This window comes from Sturnira hondurensis, unplaced genomic scaffold, assembly GCF_014824575.4.
Source record: "Sturnira hondurensis isolate 20B ecotype Veracruz unplaced genomic scaffold, ASM1482457v3 Scaffold0006505, whole genome shotgun sequence".
Taxonomy (NCBI): domain Eukaryota; kingdom Metazoa; phylum Chordata; class Mammalia; order Chiroptera; family Phyllostomidae; genus Sturnira; species Sturnira hondurensis.
Window position 1 is genome coordinate 1,335,001 of NW_028079136.1, and position 25,349 is coordinate 1,360,349.

Consider the following 25,349-nt stretch of genomic DNA (forward strand, 5'->3'; position numbering starts at 1 on the left):
ATTATTTATATAAAACTATAGTAAAGTAAATTGACCTTTCCTGAGTGTATTAAAAATAGTGCTTTATTAATGCTTTTCAATTTACTCCTTATTATGTCATATATTTCTTTGCTTTTTTCTGTGTAACACACATACTCCTGAATTTGTTCTCCATCATGTCTGGCAAGGTTCAAAACATTCATTTGTTTCTTCCTTTATTTAGGTGTCCTAGAAACCTTACTGTTTATAGGTTTGGTCCTTAGGCAAGCTTTTCTTGATGTCAGAACTTTCAGCTTCAAATATTGCAAATAGTGATCTCAAGCTACACGTGGGGTCGAACAGTGTCTGTCATCTCTGTGAGCTTCGGTACAGTTAAGAATATCTACTTTGTGATAATGAATTCACTAAAATACCAAACATTCAGGTTATTATATCTATGACTCAAGTTGATTTTGTAAAGTAAATTGTGGTGAGAGGAGAACTTTAAGCTAATCTGTTTTCTCAGCTCATGAGACTGTTCTGGGGTAGCATACTAGTAGGAACTTGACTTTGGATCTGATTTAGAAATGAAAAAATGGTGTGAAATAAGAAACATTTTTAAACATTTAAAGTTTCAGGCCAGGGAATACTCATCTATCAGGGCAGTTGTTTCTCCAGTAGAAAAGCAAAAAATAAAGCTAAAAAATGTATTGGTGAATTTCATAGGACATAGTTGCTTAGACTTTTTATTTATTGTCAAATTAATTCAAGCACTAGTAGCCTTTCTAATATACTGAAATGCTGCTTCTGTTTAAAAAATTAATTCTGAGAAAATGGGTACAGTCTTCAAAATCTTGAACTGCTTTGATTGAAAATCAAGGAAAGAGGTTAATTGCAGGAGGTCTGGTACCCAAAGCCCAGGACACTGTTATCCTTAGGAACACAGTACTCAGCAGCAGATGCTGTATGCTTTGGTTTCTTCTACATAAAGAGTGATTCTTTCTCATGCCTACCCTTTTGGGGAGTGGTAGCCTGTGTATTTTAACCTGTTGGCACAGTCCTAGTCACTGTTCACTCAGTGTTGGGTCGTGGGTTGCCATGGGAAAACTATTCCATGAAACTTTTATTTATTGTGATTTGGAAAAATTCCAAATCTCTCTCTTGAAAATTTTTGTGTTTTGAGTGAAACAATTTTCTGTGAAGTTTTATTTAAAAGAAATTAGCATTCACTTAATACCTACCAAATATCAAGTACTTACATGTGTATTAATTTAACTTTCAGAATAGCTCTTTGAGGAAGATGTGTTGTCTCTAATTTTACACATGAGGACATGGAGGCTCAGAGAGTTAAGTAATTCCTCAGGTTTACAGAGCCAATAACTGAGAGGCCTGGAGTTTCCGTCCCCACTCTAACCATTTCACTACGCCACCGTCTTTCTTCTGGCAGTAGATTCTAAGTCTGATAGCAGTTTTCCTGTTCTAGGCACCATGGGTGCCAATTAAAGAATTGCTTTTGAAGTAATGAAAAATAATCAAATAGATTAGGCATAGTAATTGTAAAAGTTTTTCAATTCTGGGAAATCGTGAGGTGGTGTTTATATCAGAAGAAAAACCAGAGCTGTCTAAATGATGCGGGATTCTTTCCCATAGAAAAGCTTGGGAGAAGTAGGAGTTCTCTGGCTTGGTAGGGGTGTGTATAGGGTGCTTGGTGAAGAATAGTCGTGCTTGCTTTTTATATAAGGCTACCTCAAACAACTCTGTGCAATGATTAAGTGGAAACAATTGGATTCTTCTGTTCTAGTAGAGCTGTTTACAATAATATGCTACAGAAAATGCAAGTGAGATTAACTTAAAGCAGATAGCTGTGAAGAAGGGAAGGGTGGTGGTGGAAGTAGAGAGGGAGGAATACAAGATAGCAGCACTTTGTTTGTTTGTTTGTTTGTTTTTTGTGAAGCTTGACCACTTTGTGTATATAAAAATGAGAAATTTTGGGCTGATGGTGAAAACCTTTCTTCGTCTGCCACAGACAATTTATAAAAATCCACGCCCTTTATGTATGGGCCTTTTCTATTTCTTTCCCGCCGAAGTTAGGGTGTGTGTAATGTTATGTGGTAGTCAGATTTTAAGAGGATATCCAAGTTACTCTAAATTTCCTGAAGTATACTCTAGACGGGCGGTGGGTTACTGTATACTGCCAAGTGCGTCATCTTGTTCTCCTTCTTCCGCGCTGTCCTCGCGTTTACTTCTGTGGTGAAACTGCTTCAGTTGTGCCTCATGCTTCTTTGGTGGCTTCTCTGATAAGGGCTAGAAGGTAGAAATCTGATCTCTTCTCTGGAGTTTGAAATGGAGGGGCAGTGACATCCTTATCTTATCTCACAATTGTCTGTATAAGAATATAATTAAGCATTGATCATTTAGGCTAACCAGAAAAAGCATGCTAGGGAAAGCATGGACAGTTAACACCCAACAAATATCTGTTATAAAATGTACTGTGTAAAACTACAGCCCTGTATACCAATGGCATAACTACTGCCGTAACCAATTTTGTTGTCAGACTGGAATGAGGGTCAAATAAATTATTTAAAGGTTACCTGTCTCTCCTCTCTCTCTCTCCTCTCTCCTTCCTTCTCTCTCTCATTGTTAGCCAGTAATTAAAAACATCCAACCATGGAAGTTAAAAGGAAAGGAAAAATAAGATAGCAAATCTTTTGACTAAGCTTGGATTGAGTGAGTATGTAGGCTAATAAATATTAAGAATAAAATTCTATAGAAAGTGTACAGGTTAGTAAAGAAAATTCAGATAATGCTTGAAAACAGTTAATAATCTACTTAATTTAGATCTACTCTCGGTAATCCCAAAGAACCTATGCACCCCAATGTTCATAGCAGCACAATTTACAATAGCCTAGAGTTGGAAGCAACCTAGGTGCCCGTCAGTAAATGAATGGATCAAAAAACTATGGTACATATACACAATGGAATTTTATGCTGCAGAAAGAAAGAAGGAGCTCCTACCTTTTGCAACATCATGGATGGAACTGGAAAGCATTATGCTGAGTGAAATAAGCCAGGTGTTGAAGGACAAATACCATATGATCTCACCTTTAACAGGAAGCTAAACAACAAAACAAACAAGCAAGCAAAATATAACCAAAGACACTGAAATAGAGAACAGGCTGACAGTGACCAGAGGAGAGAGGGGAGGGAATTTCAGGGGAAATAAGGGAGGGATTTAGAGGAACCTATATAAAGGATACATGGACAACAACTTAGAAGGGTGGAAATGGGGAGGGGGGAGAATGGGGGTGGGATGGGATGGGAGTAATAGACAGAAAACTGTACTTGAAAAATAATTAAATAAAAAAATTGGAGAAAAAGAAAAAAAATAAAATTACACCCACAACAACAAAAAAATCTGCCCTAAAGTTAGACCACCTGAGTCCAAATTCTGCCTTCTTTATTTACTGTGTACACCTTACGTAAGTTTTAATTTTTTTTCAGAAAAAAATCCTCATGCCCTGTTTCCTTATCTGTAAAATAGGAATAATGACATTACCTAACTTCTAGGGTTGTTTTAAGAACTTAATGAGATAATACCTGCAACAGTGTTCAGCACAGGTACTGGTAATTTCTAAGCATCTACTAAATACTATCTATGTAACTTTTCAACTGTCTCTTCACCACTCATCCATCCATCTACCTATACATCCGTATTCATCCATTTATTTGTCTATCCATCCATCAGAATATGTAGAACTTTTAAATATGAAGTAAAATTTATTGGCAAGGGGCTGGTGGAACAGGAGATCACCCTGGAGAACCAGTTTATGTACAGAAGTCTAGAAGCTTTACTTTAATTACTCTGGTTAAGTATAATACCGTAAATTTATTTCTGTCCATTCATTCAATAGTATTTAAATAATTGGCCCAATAGTTGTCAAGTGTTTTCTTTGTGTAACATATTATACTAGGTACACTAGAAATACAGCAAAGTCTAGGATTTTTTTCTTGTACTTAAAAAATTTGTAATTACTAGGCTGACAGGGTCCAGAGGGCAGAGGGGAGAGAGGAGAGAATCATAGGGGAAAAGGGAATGGACTCACATGAACAAGTATAAAGGACACATGGACAATAACTAAGGTGGGGGGTGGAAATGGCAGGGAGGTGGGGAGCACGGGGGGGCAGGGCTTGGAATATAAGACAGAAAACTGTACTTGAACAAGAATTAAATAAAAATTAAAATTAAAAAAATAAAAATTTGTAATTATCAAAAAATTAATGATGTCATATATATTGTAAAAAGATATGTAAGATAGTATGCATTGATGGGTGAATGAGTGGAATAAAAATACATTTTCAGAACACTTATTAGATGTGATTGGAGGATTATAGTTACCTGGGATAGTCTCAGTTTCCCAGAGATATGAAAGCAAGTTGAGGAAGGTATGAAGAGACAGGCAAAGAAAAGGCTGGGAGGTAATAAGTGCAGTCTGACTGTATCAGTCTAGTTAGAGAGTAAAAGGGTAAATTGTAGACCACTAGCAGATACATTTGGAAAGATTGGTTGGATTTGGATGGAGGACCTTGAATGCCAGAGTCAGGAGTTTGGACTTTTTCCTGTCATTAGGGAAAAGCCGCTGACTTTTCTTGATCTGATAAAGGGAGTGTTGGTAAGATTGATACCAACACTCTTGGGGAGGGGGAGACATACTGAAATTAAGAAATCCAGTTTAGAGTCTCTTGCAAAAGTCTAGGTAGGAAGTATAAGGAAGTTCTGTACTAAAGTGATTATGATTATGGTAACAAGGTATGAGCTTAAGAAACATTAAGGAAGAGTTGACAGAGCTTAGTGACAGGCTAGCAATGAGGATCAAAGATTAAAAAAAAAGATGGATATACTGTTCATATTTTGTACTTGGATGATTCTGAGAATGATTCTCTTCTGGGTGTGAATGAATGGGGTAGGATGTTGAGGAAAATAATGATGAATCTAATTTTAAGTTTGTTGACTATGACATAGCAGAGTACATCTTGGTATAAATATCTAGCAGTCATTTGAGGACTGTTGTATTTCAGGGAAATGAGAGAGAGCTCAGTGTTATGGATATAGACATAAAAATCGTATGAGTTACCTGGCTGGTGTAGCTCAGTGGATTGAGCGCGAGTCTGCGAACCACACGATTGCAGTTTGATTCCCAGTCAGGGCACATGCCTGGGTTGTAGGCCAGTTCCCAGCAGGAGACGCACAAAAGGCAACCATACATTGATGTTTCTCTCCTTCTCTCCTTCCTTTCCTCTCTAAAGATAAATAAAATCTTTAAAAAAAAACATGTATGAGTTAGATGTTAAGGAATGAGATGCTTGGTAGGAAGAGTATACAGAGAGAATAATGTTTAGGTAGGTAGCATTAACATGTGAGTAGTAGTTCTGTGATTATCTATTCATTTTAATTTAACAAAATAAGCTATTTACTCATCGCTTCTCTCTGATTTTTCCTCTTTCCTTCCAATGTTATTGATTGTCTACAATGTGGTGTGCACTGTGCTATGTAGTTGGGATCCAGGAATGAACAAGAGACATGATCCCTATCCTTAAGGAACATACAGAGTAAGCTTGTTTTTATATATAAAGCAAAATCTTTTTATGTTTTCTATTTTTCTTCCACTTACTATAAACTTGATACTATCTAAGCAAACATTTATCTTTCTGGATCTGGAAGACATTCTTTGACAACAGGTTTTCTTTTTTCCTTGCTGATACTTTTTATTATTACTATATTATAATGAATATTCTGTAGGAGCATAATTTTAGGAATGTATGAAGTTATTTGTCACTGAAGTTATAAAACTACTGATCACATCCCCTTTACTGGGAGGTTTTTATTGTGTTAAGTTTATAAGTAGGATCCTTTGAAAAAACTTCATCATATTATTTGAAATTTGTCAAGGTCAAGGAAAAAAATCTTTTCTTAAAACAGTTTTATTTCTCACACCCAGACTTTTCTTAACCATATGAAATTTATCTCAAATCGCCATAAGACTTCCAACTAGAGATTGGACTTTCCCCTTTCCCTGTGTCTCTTATCCTAATTCTGCTTCTAATTTAAGTAATTCTGCTTCTAATTTAAGTACAAAATCAGCCCAGTGTCTTCATCTAACCCTTTCCCCTAAAATATAACCCTTCCCTAAATAAAGAGAGGAATGGAGGAATAGGAATGCAACATAAGATTGATTGGCCATTACAGATTTATAAAGGATGAAAGCATCATTCTAAGGAATGATGTATCAGATGCAAATGTCTAAATTTATATGCAAAGGTTCAAGCTCAGGCAATTATGTGTTGTTGACAGTCCCTAATTCATTCCACTTTCACTCTGGTGCAGTTTTTCTTTCTCTCCCTTAACTAATCTGTTTTTTAGTTAGGGAATTACAAATGATATTATTTACAACAGAGGTATCAGGTAAAAATGAAGTATCAGGCATTAGCTTGTTAGTATGATATACTCTTTTGATAAAAGGAAGACATTATTACTCTGGCTGTTGGGGCTCAGTGGATTGAGTGCTGGCCTGTCAACCAAAAGGTCACTGGTTTGATTCCCAGTCAGGGTTGTGGGCCAGCTCCCCAGTTGGGAGCATGTGAGAGACCATGGATATTTTTTGTACATTGAAGTTTCTCTCTCTCTCTTCCTCCCTCCCTTCCCTTCTCTCAAAAAATAAATAAATAAAAACTTTTCTTTTTATTTTTAAAGAAAGACATTATTGATGAAAGAAGAAAATTCCTATGAGTGTTCTGAGAATGGGAAGGATAATTTTTGACATATTGGAAGAAATGATGTAAATCTGAATGTTTTAAATTTTGAGTTAGATATAAATCACTTTACTAAAATGCAGATTGGAGCAACATTTATATTTATATCTTAGGAATCTTTAGGGTATGGGAGAAGCATGTCAAATTTTCAGTGCTTTAATGCTAACCCAGGTTTGGGTTACTGAAACCACTTTGCTAGTGGGCCAATGTAGCCACCAAATTTGGATGAGAATTCCAGATGCTGAGTGTCTCAGTAATAGTTGTGGACATGTACCCTATGTTCCCCTATGCAGTTATTTTTCTAAACTTGGATAAAGATGATAAATCAATTTTGTGAGGTGAATTTTCAACCTCAAAAATACAAGCTACTTTAGAAGACAAAAATAAGGCATAACTTTTTTCTTTTAAGGGAAAATTAGGACAAAAGCTTTTGAGGTTGGATCCTACCTGTATCTTCAATGTTCAGAGAGCTTTCTAGGCTAGAAAGAAATTTCTGAAAGCGTGGTTTTTATAATGGATATGCTGCTGACATACACTTGACATTATCGGCCCAAACTGCAGTGATATAATTTGCAGGCCTCCTGCTCCGTCTGGAAAGTTGTGGTGCTCTTACTGGTATTTGTATTCACTTGTTATGAATTGGTCTTTCTTGTTGTTTTTTATTTTAATTTAATGTAAGACTAATAAATCTTATTGTTAAATAACATACACATTGCATCATAGCCTTCGGTATTAAAATGTACTCCTTTTTGAGCAAAGCCAGAGAGATGTGTTTACTTTGTAGAGAGATTTAGATTTGATTTTTTGTTTTCTTTGTGGTAATTATGTTTGCACTTTGCTGATCACTAGTTGTGCTTTATTACAATGGAAGGTGACAATTTGATTGTCTTCAATTGGCGAAACAAGTAATTTTATATTCACTAAGCTGTCAGGTAACACTAACTCACGGTACTAAGAGCTCCTGGCAATGCGGCTTGGCACCTATATTTAACTGCTTTGATGCTTGTGTAACCTCTGCTGAATCAGAAATACTTTGCCTGCTGGAAATGGTTTTCAGGGTTGTACAATGAGGTTTTCATTAAGTAGACAAACTGAAAATGAACTGCAAAGCCACAGTTGTTTCTCTCCTCCCCTTTCTCCTTCACCCCTCCCCCACCCCTCTCTCCCTCCCTCCGTGCCCCTCCCTCTCCCTCTGCCTGCTCCCATTCAATTGGAACCTGAAATGTATACCTTATTTCATCACGAAAGAGAGCAATTGCTGGATTGCTGTATTTAGCTGAAGGAGAACCTCAGAGATGACCTTATTTTTATAGTTTTGTTCACTGTCACTATGCGTGAGCCTTCGTTTTTTGAAACAACCTGTAACTGTCAATTTCCATTCTCTTTTTTTCTAGCAGTATTAAAATGGGAAAAATAGAGGTAAGAGTGGAAAAGTATTCAGTGACACTTCCTACCTTTTCGCTCTGAGAAATTAGTGTTTTGGTTTATAATTTTTATAAAAAATTGGGCTTCCATCTTTCAAGCTGACAAATATATGTTTGATAACCACTTCAGCAATTATGGTTCTCATTTCATGTGGAGAAAATTCAAAGTGAATGTATATAAATAAATCCATTCTCTTATTATTTTATACAGCTTTCTTTCTCTCACTCAAGCCATATTGAGGTCCTTCAGTTGCACTATGAAGTCATTGTGCTTGATTAAAATCCTCTAAGTTAGTGTATATTTATAGTAGCTATTGTTTGGTTTTGCTCTTATTGTTAAGTGACTGATTTTATTTATATATTTTTGGGCCTGTCCCCCAGAGTAAAGAATGCCAATGAGTTACTGGTACATAAACTGTGAGAAAAATGTGATATTATTTCTGTCAGGCAAAAAGTATAGATAGAGGTTACATGAAGTCAAGTTGTTTTGATCCCGGGAAGAAAGTGTGTACTGAGGGACACATGTAATAGTTGTAGATTTTCCATAGGCAGTACAGCAGGCAGGCCAGTGGCTAGGCTGGTCGCTGCCTCTTCTAGCAGATACTAACCAATTAGACAGAGGTGGTTACGTGATGTAACATTATCAGGAGAAACAATTCATGAGTCAAAGCATTCCAAGACATATGAGCTCTAGCCCAAAGAACAGTCTTAAGCTATATAAAGTGACAGCAATATTGTCAGCTAAATATAAACTCTAGAAACACAAACTTTGATGACTTGAGAAGAATCTGTTCCAGGTAGTTCCTGTTTTGTAAGAACCTCAGAAGGCCTTTGGAGACAATTTTGGTGCTTTGCTGTGAAAAATTAGAAGCCTTAGATAAGTTAAAATCCTTAATTCAAGCCCCTTCTTAGACATACTTCAAGGGCTTCAAGCATATTTCATTTGCCTCATCTCTATTGATTTGACAGCTATCTCAGATCGGTGACTTTTCTTCCAACAGATATCTGTATATGTTACCATATCTCTTCTGAACGAGCCACTACAAACTTGAAAAGTTTGGCTTATAACTCTCTAAGGTAGCTCTGAAAACAGTTAGCTTCTTTTTCACTAAAATTTTCTCATTAAACTGATGGAAGGGAGAGAACAACCTGGCAGGAGCCTTGAGAAGTTTGAGGGTGTGGAGTTGGGGAGAGGAGGTAGTGCTGCATAAAACAGTTCAAGAAATCACTAACAACCCACAGGCTTTGCCCTGTGAAACAAGGTAAAGTGTTAAAAGGCACATCTTTAGTTTAATGTCTTGGACCAGGGTTCCTCCCTCCCCTGACCCCTAGATGCTCCCACCGTCCTTAAATGTAGGAATTGGAAGTACAGGAAGGTTTTCAATCATTCTTTGCCCTAGGTTGGGCTGGAATAGCATCCTTTGTTGGGGTTCCTGGGCATTGTGCATTTGGCAGCAGAAAATATCTGTTAACTCCTGCTCCTTTAAATGAGAGGCACTTATTATATTTTTTGAAAATTGGTTGTTTATTTCTTGATATTGGGTCAATTGCAGGATTGAATTAACAATGAATTCTGTGACTGGAATAAATCTACTGTCATAACCTAGGTGGAGCTGCAAAAAAAAGTGGCTGTTGGCTTGAATTTTTAATTTTTTCTTTAAGTAAACCAACTATTAACATGTCACTTTATGTTCAAATCAGCGCTCCTTTTGAATATATGTAACATACCTAAAAAGTGAATGCCATTTGATAATAATGTTAGAAGTAATGAAAACATTAAAAAAATCAGGTTAAAAATATTGTTCTAATAAATTCAGTGGTTCCGATCTATACTTACATTAAGCACCAAATGATAGTTTAGAGATGAGCTTTTTCCCAAGCAGTAGTAAAGGGGGAAAAAAGGGATTTTGAGTGGCTATGCCTTATGACAAAGTTGTTTTAAAGTAATCTTAGCTTTTAAACATATAGAAATAACTTAAAAAAATAACATCAAACCAGAAGTGTTTAAAGTTCTAGAAAGTATGATTTTCTGAAATAGAGCACTTACTGTATACAGATCCAATTCTCACCATTTTATAGTGCCATGGACCAGCTAATCTTGATATCTTGTTAAAGGATATAAAGTAAATTTACTGTCTGAGTAGGTTTGTAATGGTCTAAACATTCAGATTTTATACTGGGGTATTGGAATAAAATAATGATCATCTTTCCAGAGGCACTCCTGCTGACTTCCTAGAAAACATTATCCATTACAGGAGACTTTATCCCTGACAATCTCATTCCCAAAAGGCCTAAGCCCTGAAGTTCTTTCCAGTGGCCTGGCATCCTGGGAATTCACTTGATCTGCTGGGCAGAGACATTTCAAACTCGGGGAACACACGATGGGAATTTAGTTTTATGTGTCCCAAAGATATGTAATTCTCTTTGGAGGTTTTACTTGATAATAGCCATGCCCCAGAAAACCATCTTGTTTAACCAATGTGATAAGTTGACAATGTAGTTTTTCTCTCTGATTATAATGTACTCTGTGTAGTCAATACACTGGTACCATGTGAGTGTAATTTCCTCTTTTATTTTATCTCCAATGCACTGTATTATAAATAAACAGTTAAAAAAAACACCAAACAAATCTGTTGCATCTCCTTTTAAGATTGTACCACTGTAGACACTTGTTCTAGTAAAGTAGAATTGGGCGCATTTGATTGCATTTAAATTTTTCATGCTTCAGCAGTTTGGCTGGGAGCACAGTAAAGAAAAATCCCATGAGCGAGGATCGTTTAGAATAATAGAACTTGATTTTGTGTATTATAGCGGCAACATTTGCGCTGCTTTAGTTAGGGTTGTGTCAGCACTTCCATTGTAACCCCCTGTTTTCAGGGGGTATAACTAGGGAGATTTTTTTTTACTACAAATTAAAAAAAACAATTCATGTGAATGATTTTTAAGTTATAGTGCAAAAATAAAACAAAGTAAAGTCACGTGGAGATTGACCATTTTCACAAGGATTTTTGTCCTTTTGCATATTAGTTTATATGGTTGCTACCATATATAACTAAAGTAAGATACCATTCTAATACACTGGGGGGTTTTGTAATGGAAAACTACTGCTATGAGCATTACAAATAAAAGTAAGCATTTGATATGACATTATAAAACATTAAAACAGGTGTACATTTGATTCATAAATTTGTAAAGAGAGTAGCCATGGTGCAGTGGTTATATTAAAAGCATTATCAAAAGGCTTTGCAGCTTCTAGGATACTGTTTAGTTGGTCTAGTAAAATGTTTTAAAAGGGAAAGTTAAACTAAAGAAATGAAATGAATGAGGATGTAATCAGTGAATTGAAGGACTCTTTAATAAAGTAATTGTGCAAAAAATAATCAGTAAATCGAATCTAATCAGTGAATCTGGCTTATTTAATAAACTGTGCATTAAAATGCATTTGTACATACTTTCCTTTGAAAAATCCAATGAAACCACCACCCCAAACAAAAACTACAACAAAATCAAATAAAAAACAAACCTGGGCCCTGGTCAGTGTGGCTTGGTTGGTTGGAGCATCATCCCATAAACCAAAGTGTTTTGGGTTTGATTCTCAGTCAGGGCTCATGCCTAGGTTGGGGGTTTGGCCTCCCCTCTCCCCTGGTACAAGAGGCAACTGAGCGAAGTTTTTTTCTCTCTCTCTCACCCTCCCTTTCCTTCTCTCTAGAAATCAATAAAACATTTAAAAAATAAAAGTAAACAACAAACATGAAATAAGCCTGTGAATTTTATCAAAAGAAAATGCCCAGAGTGGAGCAATACTAGCAATAAGAACAAAAATTGCTTTCTTCTCTGCTAACAACATATTTGAGAACTATAGTAAACACAAGAAACTTAAGTAAAATATAGTATGGAAAACTAATATTCTTGGAATAACAAAATGTTAATTCCCTTGCTCAAGGCAGAGATTTCAAAGTTGAGTATACCTTCCTTGGTTGTTAGCATTATTGTCCTACCTTCCCCCTCTTCTTGTGCCTTAATGATGGTGTGAGCTGAGGCTGAACAGTCAGAATCGATAGTGTTTTTTTGTTTTCAACCTTGATGTACATTTGTATTTGTGGAAATACAAAATAAGAAAATAAGAAATACAAAATAAGAAAATTGTGTGATGTTGTAAATAGGGAGCTTTCCTATTTACAACATTGGTCACTGGAAGAATTGCCAGAAGACTGTTGGTGAGGAAGAGGTGAAGCCTTTCTACACTAATTGTGTTCAGCGTGTAATTTCTAAACTTCCCTCTGAATTTTGATTTTCAATTAACACTCCCAATTTGAAGATAATTTTCTATTTAATGTAATTGCAGGAAATAATTTATTGGCTGATTAAGGCTGAGGGCCCAGCCTTCCTTAAGAAAACACTCTAACAAACCAGGCTTTAAACTCAACTCATGGCTTTGGACAGATTTAGTCTATTTTTACAGCTGCATGGTTGTGTTTAATTAGGATTGTTCACTATTGTTCACTGGTGCAGTTTGCAGTTGAAATTATTCTTAAGAGACTTTTGCATTTTGTGTCATGATTAATTTACACTAAAGCAACAATCACAGATATTGCTATTGGAAGGAGCCAAGTCACTTTATAACAAGAGGATGTTTGTTGGGGAGCTAAGTCCCTATGAGTTTTGGATTATGACTTTCAATTTTCTTGAGCTATTTTAAAAAGCAGCAGTAAATTCATTCTTTTGTTTTTAATGTGAATGATTACATTATTGATACTGTCATTATCTGAGCTATAAAAACATTCTTGCTGTTTATGGCAAGCTCTTGATAAACTTGTGTGACAGTTATAATTTGCCTGGTTTTTCTGTAGTATTTATGAGTCTAGTGAGGTAAACTCTAGCAGGGGTGTCCAACTTTTTGGCATCTCTGGGCACACATGAAATACACTGTGACATGTAATCACAAAAATATTTCATAATGTTTTAAGTAAATTTATGATTTTGTGTTGGGCCACATTCATAGCCATCCTGAGCCACATGCGGGCCGCAGTTTGGACACCCCTGAGTGATCCATGTGGACTGAGAAACATACTTTGGTATCATTTTCCTTAAGTGTGTATATATTAGTCCATTTGTTAGTATTTATAGAAATTGGTCAAGAATATATGTATCTCATTTTTGATATAGTACTCTTTAGAACATTTTATTTCTTTTTAAAGAAGATAGAAACATTGTTCTGTACTTTCTTCCCCATTTTATTTTCTAGTATCAAGTCTAATAGATGAAATTTTTATATTTGTAGAATGATTATTCTACATAGGTGTCGGTATTTTAATTTGTTTCAAAGCACTTCAAAAACCTATAATACTTTTATTTAGAACTGTGCATAATTAGATTAGCTGATCTTATCTTAATTTTTTTCACTGTAGGGTACTAAATCTGAGCCCCTCATTAATTGTGAGAAATTTAGCATTAGCTGTTAAATCCTATGTGAAACACAGGCTGCTACATAAAACCACTGTTTAAATTGGAATTAACTTAATTATTTTTCTTTGCACTTGATATTTCCTTCACTGCAATATTCATGAAAGCATGTGACAGATTTGTAAATTTAACTGTTAATCTCAGATTTCTAGACCCTTTAATCAGTATTTATTTGTCTATGGAAACAGTACTAGCAAGTTAATGATTTGCTAATTTGAAAAATGCTCATGTGGTTTCCTATGTTAACTGATTTGTGCATTTTTAAAAAAATGGTATGAAATCAATTCATGTTAAAGAGCAATTAAGGTGGGGATTTTATTCCTTTCGTTACACAGCAGTTTTAGAGCTAAATATGCTAAAAACCAAAAATGACATAAAGTTTTAGAAAAGATGCTCAGTTGCCTCTTATTTTAATTTAAAATTTTTTTGGTGGTTTTGCCCTGGCCGGTGTGGCTCAGTGGATTGAGTGCTGCCCTGCAAACCAAAGGGTTGCTGATTTGATTCCCAGTCAGGACACATGCCTGGGTTGCGGGCCAGGTCCCTGGTAGGGGGTGTGCGAGGGGCAGCCACACATTGATGTTTCTCTCCCTCCATTTCTCCCTTCCTTCCCCTCTCTCTGAAACTAAAGAAATCAAATTTAAAAAATAAAATAAAAATTTTTGGTGGTTTGATTTCTAAACATTTTGCTAAGAAAATTATCTTGATAAGGTGATATTGTAAAAGTTTTAAAATTCTGTTTAATAATAATGATTTTCTGATTGTATATGAAAGCACAGACTGGAGACCAAACAAGCAAACTGAATGTAATCAATGTTTACTTGTAGATACATAGATGGATGTTCAGTAATTGTTTTTTCTACAATGAGAATATTATGCAGTGTAGACATTTTAGTATTTTCATACTAAATGCTTTGAATCTTGTTTATATTTTCTAATATTAAAAAAGGCATAGTTGTTTCATATGCTCAATTCACATGTTATAAAACTGCCTTAAGACTAGTCTAACAGAATCAGCCACTCAATGTGTCACCTAAAAGTTAAATTAAGCATTTGACACAGCTTGGAGGTCTTTAGAAAAGGGCCACATTGACACTGCACAGTGTTAGACCTAGTGCTCAATGAAAGGTATAAACTGAGAATTCAGAACCAAATTTGCCTGGGACTCTCATCATAGATTACTTACTCTTTTGATTCTATTTTCTTACACAGACTTCTTGTATTCTGATGTAAAGCTTAAGTGAAATTTGGATATATGTACTTACAAATCATCTTCCAGACTGGCTCATTTCCCAGTTCATTCATTTTTTTTTCCTTGCTAGACAAATCAACCAAATTACTCTCAAGAAGCTTCTTATCTAGTTGGGAGAAGTAGGGATGGGGAATACACACGTACATATACTATACATAATGAAAACACATTCCATAAAAACTTCATTTATGGGTTGGTAAGAGAGAATATGTAGCAATTACTGGGAAGAGTTTTGCAAGTTAAAATAAAAAAGGAGAAGTGGAATAGATAAGGTAAGAGTTCTTTTTCAGTGGTTTAGAGTAGATGGCAAACATCTCTGAAGTTAGAGAACTTTTCTTCTTTTTTGAATTAGTCAAATGTAAGGGTTTTTTTTTGTCATCAATAGTCCTTTTTAATTCATGCTGTTTTCTACTTCTGCAGAAGAATGTCTTCCAAGCAAGCCACCTCTCCATTTGCCTGCTCAGCTGATGGAGAGGAAGCGATGACCCAAGATTTGACCTCAAGGGAAAAGGAAGAGAGCAGTGATCAACATGTGGCCTCCCATCTGCCTCTGCACCCCGTAATGCACAACAAACCTCACTCTGAGGAGCTACCAACACTTGTCAATACCATTCAACAAGATGCTGATTGGGACAGCGTTCTATCGTCTCAGCAGAGAATGGTGAGCGTTTAAAATCTAACCACTGTCACTAAGTGTGTTGGTTAGTATGGTCTCATTACAAATAAATGCTTTAGAGAAAGTTCAAAGTACATACTACTAGAGTTCACTGTGCTCAAATCATAAAACAACCACCATATATATTATTAATTATTCTAACTGGGAAAATTTGAAAAATAATTTATGATTTAGTTTTTGTCCATTATTAGGTCACCTTGCCAAAATATATTTAATTTAATTTTGGGGGTGATTTGATTATCATATTCTCTGAATCTCTGAATTTAAGGTGATGAAGTTGATAATACCACAAAATACACATGATCAAATAAAGTATGGCTGTGTTTTAGTACTGAAAAATTGTATTAAGCAAATATGTCTATGTGAATGAGATCATATGGAGAATACATCTTCAGGAGGACATGAAGGTAGTTTTCATTTTTGGCAGCCATTCTTGATTTGTAATGAGGATTTTCTCATTTATGTTCCTATATATTAATTTCAAAAGCACATGCAAAATTTCTGAGTGTCATTCCATCAGACTGGAAGAGTTCTCTCTAAAGGCAGCAGCAACAACATCAGACACATGCAGAGTGTTAGCCAGCTTTCTCATGTTCCATTCTGTCTTTAACCATCAAAACAGAAACCATAGTGAGAAATACTCACTAACTTAGAGCAAAAATATTCATTTTTCACCATCTAGAACTGACCAAAACCTTAACATATTTTATTTGATTAGGAATTTTAAACTCTGTTTTATTTTTCTTAATTTTTGCTTAAGTTAATTAATGAAAAATATTTTAAGTGGGCAATTAGAAAAAAATTTACTCCTTAATTAAAAATAAGGTAATACTAAAAAATGCCTTTACTACTAGTAACATATATTTAAATTCTTGCACTATGCTTAATGTCTCAGATCCAATTGAGAAACTTGATTTCATAATATATGGATGCAGACTCTTTTTTCCGATGATTTTTCAGACATAACTAGTGCTTTTGAGCAGTAGGTGAGATTTAGGGTATTGCAAGAAAAAAATGAGACTTTTCTACACTAACTTTAGATTCAAAGGGTATCAACATTATAAAATTAGATACACTAGAAGATTTATTTGCCTTGAATAGGGCAAAGAGAGAAGCTATATAATAAAGCAAGACTAAAAGTCTGTGTTTCTGATTGAACTTTAGTGGTTCATTTTATACCTCCAAGGCAGCATGGAGAAATGGATATCCAGTCACTGCTGCTGACTGGCAAGATATTAGAGCTGTGTTTTATTTTTATTTTAACAAATATTTATGTAGCACCTTCCCTGGGTACAGCATTCTTCTAGGTGCTGGTGAACAAAACATGCATGATTATGCCTTCATGGAGTTGCTATCTAGGAGAAGGAACACAAACAAACAAACTTGCATATATGCTTGCATATATACACAGATGTATAATTAAAATTGTGATTTGTGTTAGGAAGAAGAACAGAGTGCTATGTGAGAATATAATGGCACAAACCTAATTTAGAATGGATAGGTAGGAATGCCCTCACTGACCTAAGGATGGTAGGAATGAGCCAGGCAAAGAGCAGAAGAAGGAGTAAAAATAGCAAAGGTAATAGCCTGTATGAAATACTTGAGGTGACAAAATATAGCTGAGTTTTAGGAAATTTAAGATAGTCTTGTTGGCTGGAGTGTAATGAGAGAGGGTGCAGTATATCATCAGATGTGGTTGGAGAGACTGGTATGAGCTATATCCAACGAGATGTTATAGAAGTAAGATTTGATTCTAAGTATGATGGGAAGGTATTGAAGGGTTTAAGAGTATTCCAAAGAGATTATTCTGGCTGTAGTATGGATGGATGGGAGGGAGACAGAGCAAAGTGAGGAAGACAGACCTGTTGGGAGGTTATTTTAGAAATTCAGGTGAGTGATGATAGTAGCTTGGATTAGAGTGGAGGCTGATGGGATAGAAAGAAGGGGTGGGTTCAAGATATATTGTTGCTTTTATGCCAAATATAGCCATGGACAGATAATAATAAACTTGAAAATGTAGGTTAAGGCAGAAATAATATGGTTCATATTTTACTTTTTTAGAGAACACTTTGTGTATTTTTCTCAGTATAATTTTGTGTGTTACTTGGCAGGTGCCAAATTGCTTCCATGAATTATTCTCAAAGCTGTATCTAAAATTTTGTCAGAAAAATAGATATATTAATAATGTGCTTACCAAATTCATCTTAAGTGGAATTTATGGTAGTATAAAATAGTTTAAATTCACAAATATGTTATGTATTAATATTAATACATAACATATTTGTGAATTTAAAAGAAATCATCCTTGTTGAAAATGTTTTCAAACTTTTACTCTCTTTTGAAGTCAGGCGTTGCTTTCCACTGGACCCATTGTATATTCTGAATGTCTGGAAGCCAAAATATTTTGTTTTAACTCCCACTCTATAGTACTTCCCAGCTGCGTACTTATACGGTCCAGTAAAAGGGTTTAACAATTGGGAAATAGCAGCTGCATTTGGAAATTCCCTTTATTCTCCCTTTCCATTCAGTAGATTCAGTGCTGTGTGCTGTGTGCTGTGTAACATCAGTCCTGTAACGACTTATATTGCAAGTGTCATATCACCGAACAATTTTTCTTCTTGGGAAAGAAAAACAATGGAAGGATTTTAGTTTCTGGGTAGCCCTGCAAACTTACACATAGGGTGTGTGTGCGTGTGTGTGTGAGGTAGGGAGGGGGGCTGTCATGAAAGTACAATTTAATAAACATGTTACCTCATTCTACTTCCAAGTAAATATAAAGTACAAAAAGATTTTTATGCAGTTAAGTGAAATGTGTGGTTCTCCTCAGTGTATCATATCTAGTATTTACTGTAATTGAACCCCATAAAATAGTTGCAGGGAAATAAAATAGAAAGTCTAAAAAACTTTAGAAGAAAGTTTTTAATAAAAGAAAGTCTAAAAAACAACAAAAATTCTATTACCACCTATTCAGTTTCCATTGTTATTTACTTTTGTAGTGGCCTTCCCTCACGAACAGTTAGAAGCAGGCACTAAAAGTTTCTTATCTACTGGGTTCAGAAAGGGTTTTACTTTGAAACATCACGACCACAAAGGAGTTTTTCTGTAAGAGAGGGTAAAGACAAAGCAGAGAAGTTCTGCTAATCCCTACTTCCTGATTAGTAAAGAAATCTTTAAATGTTGAAATTCTGGTTATTTATTTTGAGATGACATTCCAATAAAATATGGACCACTCAGTTTCAAAAGAAGAGAAATAACTTATTATGGTATAAGTAAAGAAGGAAAATAGAACTTTTAGAGATCTGCATTCGAAGACCAATTTGAGATTTAAAAATGTTTTAGATTCCAATTTTAATTACAGTTACTTATGGAAGCAAAACTGTTTGATTTTAGATTTAGTGTGGTGTGTCAATTGGTGAGATCTATTCAAAGGCTGAAAAGTTAGTGTGAATAAGGATTCACTGACTTTGTTCACTGTGCATGGTCACTACCATTTTCATTGCAGTGCCGGCGTACCGGCCCCTGTTTTTGGTGGAGGAATATTGATGTGTCCCTTCAAATATGTTTTTGTTCTCATTAGGACTGATTCGTTAAGCAGGAATAAATTCATGTAGTTTTTTTGTGGAAAAATGTTTTAATGTTACCAAGCATAGAGGAACATTTTATGGTGGTGTTGAGTGGTCTGTGTGTGGTACCATGTTGTAATACTTACCTGTTAAAGATTACTTGAGTATATAGGACCTACTGAGTTCCAGGCACAGGGGCTTTCTTGTGAATAAGGCAGATGAGATCTCTGCTATCATGGAATTTAGATTCTAGTTGTGACAAGACAGTAAAGAAATTTCACAGAGTGAGACAATTTTAGAAAATAATAAGTGCAGTGAAGGAAATTAAATGAGCAAATGTGACTGGGATGACTACTTTTAAACAGTCCAGAGAAGGTCTTTTTGATGAGGTGATACTTGAGTCGAGATTTGAATATGAGAAGGAGCAAACTATGCAAAACTTTGGAGTAAGTGCAAAAGACTTTTGGGTGGTGTGTTTGAGCAACAGGAAACAACAGAATGGCTCAAGGGAAATGGGTGAGCTAGAGAACAGTGTGAGATAAAATCAAAGAGGCAGGCACGCTGAGAACAGATACTGTGGGGTATCATAGGCTAAAGTGAGGTGTTTGGACTTCAAGTACAAGAGGAAGCCACTGGCTAGTTTTAAGTGAGACTAACTGATTTATGTTTTTAAAAGATCACATTGGCTGCTGTGTAGAGAATGGGTTGTAGGAGAGAAGATGGGAAACAAGAACACTTATTAGGAAAACTATTGTACTCATGCAGGTGAGAGTTTGAAAAGGGGTAGGGTGAACAATTAGGGAGGTTATCCTTTGAGGAGTTCCCATTGATTCTGAAGAAGACAAGATTCACCCAGAAGGTGAGGGGATTATTTTAAGTAATGTGCATGTGGGCAGAAGTTTAGTCAAGAATGAACAGGAAATGAAGTTGCTGTGACCAGGGAGAGGGGGAGAGGGTAGGCTTCTCCTGGACAAAGAGTGGTCCCAGGTGAGGTCAGAAGCTTTTTGCCTAAGAGGAAACTGTTTGTAGGTGACTTCTGGGGTGGGCCACGGAGATGTGGGTAAGGCAATAAGAGTATCTCTTACAAGATTTAAAAAATGACAAGACTGTAAGTGGGACCTTCTCTCCACAAGTGCATGTGTGCACTTAACATGCGTGTTTATATTGATATATATTTTAAGCCAAAATGGGATTGTATACATCTGGCTTTTAACTACTAGTCCAATTAGGTAGAAATAACCATGCTGGACTTTCAGCCTCAGAATATCAAAACTCTCTATTTTGGAGACCAATTAAATTCCCCCAAGTGAGTTTTATTTTCTAGAAAAGTTTTAAAAGTATTTTTCTGCTATAAATAAAACATGCCAATAATGCCCTTTGCTGTAATTAAAAGAAAATAATAATAGGTGTGGAGACATTTAATAAATAACTGTCGGGAACAATACTTTCTCGCTTGTAAACAATTTCTCCTTCTCTGCCTTTTTTGCTTTTAGTCTAGTGAAGTTGCTAATCAACTCTGGAGAGTTTTGTATAGTTTACTTGGAGTCATAAAAACTCTGGTGTGGACTTTGTACCATTTCTGGGAATGGAGCTGTTTTCATTGCATGATAACATAATCCAGAATTTTAAGTGAGGATTTAATCCTTCTCAGTCATGTTTTATGTTGTGACAGACTTTTAGAAGATTTCTAATTTTGTTGCCTTTTAAAAGATTCTAAGAACTTGAATTTTTGCCAACTTTTGATAAGACTTAGTCATTAAGATATAAGGCAGCACCCAAATTTTCCTTCCTTTTATTAAGATTGTACTTTAGAAAGTATAGTGAAACCCACTTGTTCACTTACTTAGTCCTAAGTAGTTTACAGACTTGACACCTACGGCAAAGTTTATATGCATCTTTTTTTAGTACCTGGCTGGCCTATGAAATACTGGAAAAAAACAAACCAACCATAAACTAGCCAGGTTTAGACTTCTTGAGAAACTGTTACTGCTCCTTCATTTTAGGAGTTTGGAAATTCATTCAAGTTAAGTAAAGTTCGAACTTAAACTCCCAGTAGCAATGGAAATGTCCATCCTTGCTCCCTGAGTAATGAAACAGCATTCTCTAGGAAGCCCTGTGGGAAATTTCTCATTTTCTACAAATTTGAATATGTGTTAACACACAGTACTATCTTATTTAAACATATCCCAAAGTTGTCTCAAAATTTAATGACAAATTTACTCATGATTTGAACCAAAAAATAAAAGCTGCATATTTTTATTGCATGCTGTCGGTTGTGCAATAGATAACTAATGTTGGCTAGTGTTAACACAATGGTCACCTTTCTATTTCACCCTCTGGTTATTCACATTGTTTCATTCCCACTATAAAAGAAAAGTGATTTTTTTGAAATATTTTATTTATTTATCTTTGGAGGGGAAGGGAAGGAGAGAGGAAGGAAACATTAATGTATGGTTGTTTCTCGTGCATCCCCTGCAGGGAACTGGCTCCTGCCGGAAACTGGCCTGCAACCCAAGCATGTGCCCTGACTGGGAATGGAACCGCGATCTTCTGGTTCGCAGGCCCGCGCTCAATCCACTGAGCTACACCAGCCAGGGCCAAGAAAAGTGATTTTTTTTAAAGGTTCCAAAATCTGGGCCCTGGCTGGGTGGTTCATTTGGTTGGAGCTTCGGCCCATATACCAAAAGGTTGTGGGTTTGAGCACTGGTGAGGGCACATCCGTAGGATGCTGGTTCAATACCTAGTCAGGGTGTGTACAGGAGGCAATTGATTGATGTTTCTCTCTCATGTCGATGTTTTTTTCTCTCTCTCTGTTTCTGTCTGTCTGTGTTTCTCTCTTTCTCTCCCTACCTTCCTCTCTCTCTAAAATGAATGAACGTGTCCTCAGGTGAGGATTTAAAAAAAAAGTTTCCAAATCTGGGTTGTATAAATTAAGCAAAATGATTATTCATATGCTACTTAAAAATATCTCAATGTTTATGAAAACTTGAATTACTTTATCATTCTTTTTCATAATATAATATACCTTTCTAAATATACCTTTTTTGGAAAAGTATTTTTGTTAAGCATATTATCAAAACTTTTGTCAAAAGCAGAAACAGTAACATGCTCTGGTATAGTTGGCTTTATCCCCTTTGGGCAAGAGGGAGTCAGATATGCATTTGATGAACACACTACAGTCATTAGCATGTGATTATGTAGGCTGCATATTGAGCACCTGCCAAAATATAAAAATCTAGTACTTTGCTATATCTCTACAAAGGCTTTTTACCTTTAATACCTTTAATATCTTTTCTTATTTTTTCCCAGTATAATAAAATTGTATATACAGAATGTTTTCAAGGAAATGGGATATACCATGTTTATTTTTATCTAATTTTTCAGGCTGTGTAAGATTCAGTGACTGGGGTTTGCAGGGCACCGACTGTAATATGACACTCTTAACAAACTCCATCACTGACACTCACTTAGAATTTATAAGATTCCTTCACGGTCATTAGGTTTACCTTTTTTTCTGGATACAGCTAATATTCCCCTAATTGCTTCATTTTTATGTTGTATCTTTATGTCTCATAAATATTTTCTATTCCTTTCTTTCACCAATGTGCTGCTAGTGCTGCTCCTGTGGTTTGATTTTGCTTTCCTCCTCTCCATAAGCAAATATTCCTTCATGCCCAAAGTATAGGTGGAGCTCTGTATCATTTCCAGACACTTAAGGAAAGTCACTTTTTGGTAGTTATTTAAAATAAGACTAATTACTAGTAGCAAATCTGGTATGATCTAATTTAGCAGAACAATTTGATTGAGCAGGCTCTTCCATTCAGCTTTTATTTTCTTGATAAGTTTAAATGGCAGAAGTTTTTTTAAAAAATAGGCTTCTGGTCATAATTGATCAGTATTAATCAATGAAAGGTGATCTCAAGACACCAATAATTTTCTGATTAAGGTAGAACTCCACAAGCATGTTTCAGTACACAGGTGGTTCTGAATAATATACACAAGAACTTGTGCAGAATTCCTTCTTGCCCAGTGATGATCTGGGTACGTTACTATAATGAAATATGATACTGGAATAATAAAGTTTTCACATTTCTATAATTCTTCTAAGGAACATTTTATAGGAAGTAAATGTATTTCTTATATAGCATGCATTCATTTACATGACTAATTCGAATTTCTTTTGATTAGAACAAAATGTGAACTTTAAGGACTTTCTATATGGGCGTGAATAAGATGGTCATGTCTGGATAGGCAGGATATGTTTTGGGAGTGGGGAACTGGTATTGTATTTACATTCCTCCAGATCTACCCTCTTACTTTATTTTTTTAATTTTAATTTTTATTTAATTCTTGTTCAAGTACAGTTTTCTGTCTTATATTACCTTCTTACTTTAATTTGGAGAGGGTTGTTTTCCATAAAGATGACTTTAACCTAACACATCCTGCTCCCCTGTTCATTCACAGATGAGATTGAAAGGGTTCTCTTTGATTGTTGAGTCAAAACACCTGCATTAAGCAGGTAAGACCCTACTCTCTTCCATCCAAAACGTATCTAATCTTTCTTATCTAACTGAAGGCATCTAATGAATGTGCTTTCATTACCTTGATATGCAAATTATCCTACTGGTTGATTGTTCTCTGCAATAAATTTTCCTTGCTTCCCAAGAAAAATGCAACCTTTCTAAAGAGGAATAACTTCAAGATATTATTCCTTTTGTTACTATAGCTTTCCATGTGGTGTCATATTTATTTTTTATACTATTAACCTTTCAAATATTATTTTGGTATTACTACATTTCCCTGACCTCTAGGCATTATTTTTCTTGGTGAAGAAAATTGAGTTGAATGACATATCCTTGTAAACTACATTATGAAATCCAAAGTACAATACAAATTATAAACCTTTGCTAATAAAATTTTATAATCAGGTAAAAATGAGAAATGAATATGCATTTTGTTTATCTTCTTTGTATTTCACTAGCACTCTAGAAAACGGGAAGCATTGTTTAATAAAATGATTGAAAGTTATTTTGTCAACTTGCTTTCATTATAATTTAACTCTGATTTCTTTTCACTGCCAGTGTACTTGAGAGTACTTAGAATTCAATATTCTAAGTTCATCAAACTTCTGGGAAGAAATTTGCCCTCATTCAATCATTGATAGATTATGGTGGTATAATAGAAGAGGTTCATTTGCCTGGAAACCCAAAGAATTATAACTTTTCTTGGCATTTACAGTTATTTAGGGACTTTTTGGTAAGTGTCAATGATAAATTTGTAGTTTTTTATGTAAGCATTGGGTTAGCCAGGGTTAAGCTAATGTAATCCGTGAACTGTGGGAGGAACTCCATCCCGCAGAATTCCTTCTGTCCACTGTGGATGAGAAATAAGTTTTCCTGGACACAATTTTGCTGTTCTGGTGGGAAAGGGGGTGGCAATTCCCTCTAGTGGAGAACGCCCTGAGCCCTTCTCCCAAATGGCTTTTATTGGGAATGGTATGTGTAGGTGTATACATCATACATGGATAGCTCATCAATCAATGTCAAAAGGCTATAATCATACAAAAACAGGTATTATCTATAGATAACAATTGAAGGAACACAGAGATCTGTAATAGGTCAGGGTCTGTTAGTCATACTGATGCCAGAGGGTCTTTAAGACGTGTTTCAGGAGGTAAGGAGTTTACTCCTTATGTCTTGAACTTGAACATCCAGTTTGTATCAGCAGAACCATACAAAACAAAGCAGAATAAGCTTCAACGTATACAAAGTATTTATCAGGCCTGATTCCCATAGGAACCCTCGGTGTTAGTGTCAGATCATGTCTACCATCTGCATTACCTGGCTTTCTAGGGAGACTTACTAACCCCTTACAGAGCCTGTTCTTGTGGGGCTGCAGTCTCTGAAACCACACAGAGTGGTCCCCAACATCTCTCCCTCTTGTGTTATGGCGGCATAACTAAAAGCACTGATGTCGCTGTAATCAACAGGGTTATACTAGGCAGAGAAGGCTTCAAAGGACAAAATGTACATTCTTTCTCAGGCCAGATTTGCCCCCAGGAGTCATTCATTCCACTATAAGGCCACGGCTGCCTCTAGCATTATTTTCAGGCTGAGTCAGGTGAGGGGTGAGCAAAGCTGCCAAGAGATTAAGAAACTTATTACAGATACAGTGAGGACTCGGGCTATGACAAAGCTGAGGTGTGAGGG

General features: G+C 35.6%; 1 protein-coding gene across 17 annotated transcripts in view; it reads left to right on the plus strand.

Moving 5' to 3' along the window:
• Nucleotides 1-25,349, plus strand: part of SOX6 (SRY-box transcription factor 6) — a 600,742-nt gene that overhangs the window by 230,719 nt on the left and 344,674 nt on the right. For all 17 annotated transcript variants that reach the window (XM_037049998.1, XM_037049997.1, XM_037050000.1 and 14 more), the window contains one exon: nucleotides 15,322-15,562. In XM_037049998.1, the coding sequence (XP_036905893.1) occupies nucleotides 15,326-15,562 (237 nt within the window). In that variant the 5' untranslated portion in view covers nucleotides 15,322-15,325. The remainder of the gene's footprint in view (nucleotides 1-15,321; nucleotides 15,563-25,349) is intronic.